Genomic DNA, 6,708 nt, shown 5'->3' with positions numbered 1-6,708 from the left:
AGGGGCGTGAATAAGAAGCTAATTTCTCTCCTCTCTGGGACAAGCATTAAAGGATCCTTAGTGCCACATGTGACAGGTCGCTCTAATTCTCACTGTAGTCCAGAGTATAAAATTTGCTCACAATCTTAATAAAAACGGTAGGTGACCTTTTAGGTTGAGTCATGTTGGAAAGATAAATACAATTTAGTACAGTCTGGAACGCTACTTAAACATTTAAATAAAATGTTGAATTAAAAAGCTGCTGCAAGAGGTAATGCAGCGTTTTTCAGCGACTTGACGAGAAGCAATGCTGGCTTTTCTGTACTCATTCTGGAAACTTTTCTGTACTTAAGGTCAAGTTAACATTTTCTGCACTCTTCAATACTAGAACATTTGATAGAAGCATCTTATCTAAAATTTGGAAACTTGTTCCTTGTGCCACCAACAATTTAATCTGCAGTAAACTGAAACACCTTAGCTTGAGCAAACAAACTGTGAAACATGTTGCTTGACACGCTTTAGAAAATCTGTAGATGCATAGATGTAGCTCCATCCTTCCACTTGTTAACATGGTCTGAAATAACAGTTCTGCAGAGTGGACACGTTTTTTCTCTATTAAACCATAAAGAGATGCATTCTTCACAAAATGTGTGCTGCAATGAAAAGAATGACAACTTAGAGCTTCTAAGCTCTTCCATTTATATGATGGCAGATTATTTGCATAGCCTGATTTCTAAAAATACTCCAAAGACATACACGCATTAATCTAACTTCATGTTGTTTGGTTTACTGGGGGTTTAAAATATTCTTAAGTTTGCAAAAAATAATTCTGATGATGTGTGTTACCTGACAGATAAGCAGAATAGGCTTCTGAAATTCAGCTTGGCAGATTGGACAAATATCATCCGATTCGGAACACTGCCTCTTGCTAGCTGTCACCCCGTAGTGCTGCAAAACAAGGTGTTAGTTTCTAGGGGGGGGTAAAAAAGCCAACACAGAAATACCAGATGTCCCGGTTTGAGCTAAGCTTCCTGGTTGGAGCTGAAACTTCCTTGTTTTGGTTAATAGACAGGAATTGGGAGTAGGGGCTGCTGTGTTGGGAAAACTATTCGATCCCTAAGCCAATGAAATGGTACCAAGGTTTTTCGTAGTTGACTCGGTGCCTAAAGCTTATATGCTCCTGATTACCAGGCTTTCTGTGTCTAGTTAGTATCTTCCCCTGATGGCAGTTACTGCAAAAGTCTCTAGCAGTTTGATTTTAAGTGACCTCTGAGCAGAACACTGTGTTAAGTCCAACTTCATGGAGGTAGCACTTAGAAAATGAGAAGTGCTTTATTATTTTAGTTCAGACACGGCGCTCCAAAATGTCCTCTGCGTTTTACTGCAGGAACAGCAGACTCTGAGCGATACCTCTTAACTACAGAGAGAGATTCTAGCAGGGTTTACCTGCATGTCAATTATTTTGGCAAGCTTCAGCTCTCACTGTATTTCAGCACAAAGCTCTGCCTGCATCCAAGCTGTATTTATTCCAGTTAAAAAGTCAGAGGCAGGACAAAAAGGGCGTTACTTCACGTAGGTTCATCGCAAGAGACATGCAGAACAGATTTTTGGGTGGCGTTTTTTGTTGTTTTTCAGATGACAACATAATCACATAGTCTAGGAATTCAGACTGTGAAGCGGGAGAACATGCGTACAGGGTTTACTTTAAAAATGCAGTTGTCTCTTGCTAGGACAACACAAAGCAATAGAGGAACGAGGTATTTAAACAGAAGTATTTTGATGTAAATTGGGTTTATTGTTTTGTCATAAGAGAATTTGGTACTCACTGGTCGTGTACAAAATATCCGTAAGACCTGCCTGAAGTTTCTCAATTGTCCAAAAAAGCTCAAAAGCTGCAATGAGAAAGAAAACCTGAGTTATGCTTCATATTCTTCTCTATGAAACAAAAAATCTTCCAAGCTTTTGTGCAGATTCCAACACCAGATGTCTCACTGCTAGTTTGATGTTGGCAGGAACAGAAGCAAAGCTTTAGTTCCAATAGACCCTACTTTAATTCCTTAATATGTCACCAAACTAAGAAGAGCTTCTCCCAGTAGATATCTGTTCTTCAAAAGCAGAATAGCGCTGAGGTTCTGAAAGGAAGCATGCGAGTGCGGGTGTGTCAGCACCGTTATCACATCTGCAGCAGTCTGCAGAGGACTGTCCACGTTCGAAGCCACACTTGTACTGAGTCTGGTTAGGCGTGTGGCAGTTTAGCTCTTTGGTGAAGTAGGCAGCCAGGGTGAATACCTACGTTTAACTTGTTTAGCATCACACTAGCTGACAGAAAATCTAGTTTCCTGGAAAATGGTGATTCTTTTAGCCATGAAATTTACCTTTAATTTTTAAGCTCTTTTCCTGAATATCTGCTAACAGTCTGATCAGTGTCTGATGTGAGGGGACCTATAGGAACAGTGTGCTTTGCCTTGCAACCCCAATCCATTCCCAGAGCAGATGCAGGAAAAAGAAGTTTTCGTGTCCTGAGCCCATTTTCCTGTCAGTTTTGGAAGGCTGTTAGCCTTCCAAATGTGCCTTCAGAAATGTGCTAGTTCACGTGTCTCTAACCCGCCAGTGATAATTACTGCAAAACAGTCTGAGAGGAATATAAAGATTTCACATACTTTTAGGATGAGGTAGAGAAGGCCCAGCAATATCCCAAGGGTCCATCCTAGTCCACTGTCCAGCTCCCCATAGCCAACAAGATAACGGAACCAAACTGGTATGGGGACAAACATACGGTAATACTGGCAGAGTTCTTCTAACAGCATGTACCAGTAGCCCTAAGCAAGACACGCAAAGGAATCGCTCAAGATTTAAACACAAAAGATTTTTAAAATACAGAGAAAAGATGCATTGTTATTCCTCTGAGTAACTTTCTCTCATAATATCTTGAAAAACAAATAAGTACGAAGAATGAAGATTAGATGATGAGTCTCACCACTGCTGTACAAAAAGCAGTAACACGATTGCTGTACTGCAGAGAATCAAGTGAAAAGGCTGAAAGAGGGTGGCTTTCTCCGACGCCTACCTCCTTAACAATGCCATCAGGCTTAACTTCGTAAGCATTAGAAAATAAATGGAAATAAGACAGATCAGCTTGTCATTAGCAGAGCTGTGTCCTGCGTTCAGCATTAAAAAAATGAGAGTAAGGCCCATTCTTTTATTAACGAACACGAGTTACAAACTGTTTTCCTGTAAACACTCTTCCGTGGCTGTGTAAGGAGCCTTGTTTTGTGATAACTAACCCCCGTGTAGGCTGGGGTGCTCACAGGGAAGAAGTGCTCTTTCTGAATGTGCACTGGGTAACGCCACAATTGCCACTATTGACCAGATGCCTTCTTAATTTAGCCACACTGTAGGTCACAGCTGGTGTCATGGAATTTTCAATAACTGTTTTTTGGAGGTTATATCACTAGCCGTAGACAAAAACAGAGATCTTGATTGTAAACCAGTACTTAGAGAAATCAGCTCTACCTAAGAAATACTTGTTTTGGTGCATTTGAAGAGATAAAACATACCAAAACATCCTGTTCTAAGGCTAACACATAGAACTGTACTTGGTTTTATTACTTTTTTTTGAACCAGTACTAGTATTTACTGTTTTGACATCAAATTTGTTTTTGCCTGTCTCACCTCAGGAAGCGGATAAAAATAAATACCCCACCAAGCAGTGTAGGCTTCTGTGGAAATTCTTAAACTTCACTGGTTTGCGGAATAAAGCTGTGAATCATATTCACTGATAGGACGTAAATATTGCTTAAGTTTATTAACAAAAAGAAAATTCAAAATAATTTTTTGAAGAGATAGCGGTCTGCATGTGCAGATCTTAAAATCTTCCCCTGTCAGTTACTGCCGAGCCAGTACAGTATTTACTGTGCTCCGGCTGCTCCATGCTAACTGCTGCACCCGCATTCTTACTGTGCAGCAAAGAAAAGGTTTCTTCATCCCCCCACTTAGAGACAGAAATAAACCCATTTATCCGATGACATAATACAAGCAATTGTTTCAGCTCAGACTGTAAACCTTCCTTAGCACCAAGCAGGGAAGAACGTGAAATCCACGGGGTTTTCTTGCCCACAGTGTAGTGGTGGATTACATAGAGATCTTTAATTAAACAGACTTTTCTCTGGATGGAATTTAATAATTAGCTAATATTACCATAAAAGAATCTTCATAAGGCAGCAAAAATACAGCTTGTTTCCTTACCTTGGATTTAAAGGACATCATAAAAGAAGGCACCAAGAGAATAAAGCACTTGAAGCCCATGAAGAGGAATTTCAGAATAAAGTCTGTGATTCCCACAATCCAAAGTACCTCCCAGAAGTCCATAAAATCCACAGCAGGGTTTAAAAAGATTAAGCTACAAAAAGAAGTATCAGAAGTTACTGGAGACCCCATTTAGAGGAAAGCATAACCAGCAATTACCACGGCAGGTTTAATTAAAAAAAGAAACCTGGTTTACACAGAGGAAAAATAACTCCTAAGAAAACGAACTCTTTATTGAAAAGTGATCATTCGTTATCTCTGACAACCTTTCCCTGTTTGACCCTTCTCTCCTGCACCTTCCTCACAAGCCCCATCCTCTGGAGACAGACTTGCTGTCGCACTTAGCAATACAGCCTGTGGCCGATTTACAGCCAGGGCTGTAGCTGCGGAACGGTAAGGGGAAAAAAAACTGCGGCCCTGGGATGGCGTGTCCGGCGTTCCGAAGGCAAGGTGGGAGGGTCAAAGCTAGGAGTAAACCCAGGTACGTTCCCCATGGTACAGCAGCGCCATATGGGGTCTAGTCTTGCAAATCCCACATACAGTTTTTAAGGGCAGTAACCTGTTCGGTTTGGCAGAAGAGGAGGAACGGAGATTAAAATGAAAGAGAAACCCATGCCACAACTAAAGAAAAACAGCAGCAGCCCAGATAAAATGTACCCAGTTAATATTTACTTTTGATTTATGGTGTCAGTAGGGATGTTCCCCTGCTTACCTGTAATACAGCGACTGGGAATGGAAGGTGTAGTACAGGAGGAGAGAAGATCCCGTTAGGTAGATGAGTAACCAAGCACACTGCACCTTGGAGCACCGTTCCTGTGAGAGAATCGTCAGGACATATCACAGGCCTTATCCCAGTACCAGTGTCAAATACACCCCCAGCCTGTTGGACCTAAACAGTTCTACTGCTAAGGATTTTATCTTGGTGCTTTTAGACCAATTAAAATAGAACTCAGTGGAAAGCTAAAGCAGTCATTTCAACGTTTTCAACAGAACAGTTCCGATGTGGATCAAGGTTTTTTCTAAAACCATAACCAAACCCCATCCCACTCTGAAGAAACAACAGATTTTCCTTTGGGAGCAGCAGAGACAGCTGCAAGTTTAAACTGTCAGCTGCTATTTGATTCCACAAACCCAGTTAAGAAGCTCTTCCATCAATTCCAAAAAGCTTTTAGCAGTTGAAGTGATTTCAATATTCAAAGTCAGATGGGGGAAAACTCCCTCTTTTTGTACTTTGCAGACCTTACTTATTTAGAAGCTCTGCACTGGACAGAGCATTAAGACTTCCGTCTTAAAAGCATGACAGCTAGTATTTTAGGTAAATAAAACAGTGTCTCCATTCACATTTCTTTCAAAATGTCAAGGTCTTGGTTAACTTACAGAATTTTATTGCATAGGGTGATACTTACTCTTAGAAAAACCTGATTTACTATGCTTTTGTTTGCATACATATAAGTTGTTAGCAGCCCAATTCCAAGAGAAATGCCTATTAGGAAAAAAGGGTCAGTTATACACAAGAAAATTAAAAAAAAAAAATTACTGAACTGGATTAAAAAACCAGCCTTTGTCATTACAATTAACAGCTCAGACTATCAAGCCAGAATAATTAAGCACATTGTACATATGCCAGCAAAGGAAACAGCAGCCACTGAAATGTAGTTTAGTAAATCTCTCATTCTGATGAATAAAGCAAATAAAAATAAAGCTAAAAATAAATTGAATTATCCTCCAGACATAGTTATTAGTATACGTCTCTGGGGGGAGGGTCTGTTCCCTCAGACCGTGTTTTGTTATACTCTACCGATTACATGCTGCGTGATCAGTTTGACACACAGGATGGAGATATACGGCAGGCTTTTGTGCAGCCACTGGAGGAGGTATCTGAGCTCCGAGAAGGAGCTGCCGCTGTGTTCCTCGGAGTCTGGAGTGGAATCGTTGAGCCCCCCTGCTTCGCTGTGCGCGTGTCCGTGTGAGCGACTCTGGGAATGTCGGGAACTGGCATTTTCCCTGGCTTCTCCCACAGCAGAGTTGAGCTGTATGCGAACGTCGCCGCTCTGATGGCACGGGCTCTCTCCTGACAACCTCGCTGCGTGGGTGCTCTGGCAAGATGAAGAGTCATCAACGCTCCCTTGGATGTTGTGCAGATGACTGCAATTTGGTTGCATGGTGGGATTTTTTTTCCTGGTCCAGATTCTTGCTAGTTTGTCTCCTAGAGTGAGATGTTAAAAGGCACCGTTGAAGGAAGAGGTAACTAGTTCAGAGAAAAAAGAAACAACAGGAAAACCCGTCACACAAATACACCAGATGGTACTGAGGGACTGCCTGCTTGCAGTCAAGGTTCTCTTCCTGAGATCCCGCCCTTGTTCTGAAAGCGGGCTTGCGGGGCTGGCACCCCTCTCCTCAGGGCCATGTTCTGTGTGCCCCGTT

At 41.6% G+C, this 6,708-nt stretch overlaps 1 protein-coding gene across 1 annotated transcript; it reads right to left on the bottom strand.

The window, feature by feature from the left end:
• Nucleotides 1-497: 497 nt before the first annotated feature.
• On the bottom strand, nucleotides 498-6,446 carry RNFT1 (ring finger protein, transmembrane 1). Its single transcript, XM_010136234.1, has 8 exons — nucleotides 6,083-6,446; nucleotides 5,691-5,767; nucleotides 4,997-5,097; nucleotides 4,225-4,378; nucleotides 2,640-2,798; nucleotides 1,806-1,871; nucleotides 826-927; nucleotides 498-632 (listed from the first exon to the last, which is right to left on the bottom strand). The coding sequence occupies exons 1-8, from the start codon at nucleotides 6,444-6,446 to the stop codon at nucleotides 498-500; spliced, it is 1,158 nt and encodes a 385-aa protein (XP_010134536.1).
• Between the last annotated feature and the right edge of the window lie 262 nt (nucleotides 6,447-6,708).

Source organism: Buceros rhinoceros, unplaced genomic scaffold, assembly GCF_000710305.1.
Source record: "Buceros rhinoceros silvestris isolate BGI_N320 unplaced genomic scaffold, ASM71030v1 scaffold3605, whole genome shotgun sequence".
Lineage (NCBI taxonomy): Eukaryota > Metazoa > Chordata > Aves > Bucerotiformes > Bucerotidae > Buceros > Buceros rhinoceros.
This window is presented reverse-complemented; position numbering and strand designations above follow the sequence as displayed.

Coding starts and splice junctions, on each gene's coding strand:
- RNFT1 (XM_010136234.1), bottom strand. CDS start 6,446: ATGCAACCAAATTGCAGTCATCTGCACAACATCCAAGGGAGCGTTGAT. Junction 4,379..4,996: donor TCCCAGTCGCTGTATTACAG/GTAAGCAGGGGA, acceptor TTCTTTTTGTAG/CTTAATCTTTTTAAACCCTG. Junction 2,799..4,224: donor TGATGTCCTTTAAATCCAAG/GTAAGGAAACAA, acceptor TGTCTTGCTTAG/GGCTACTGGTACATGCTGTT.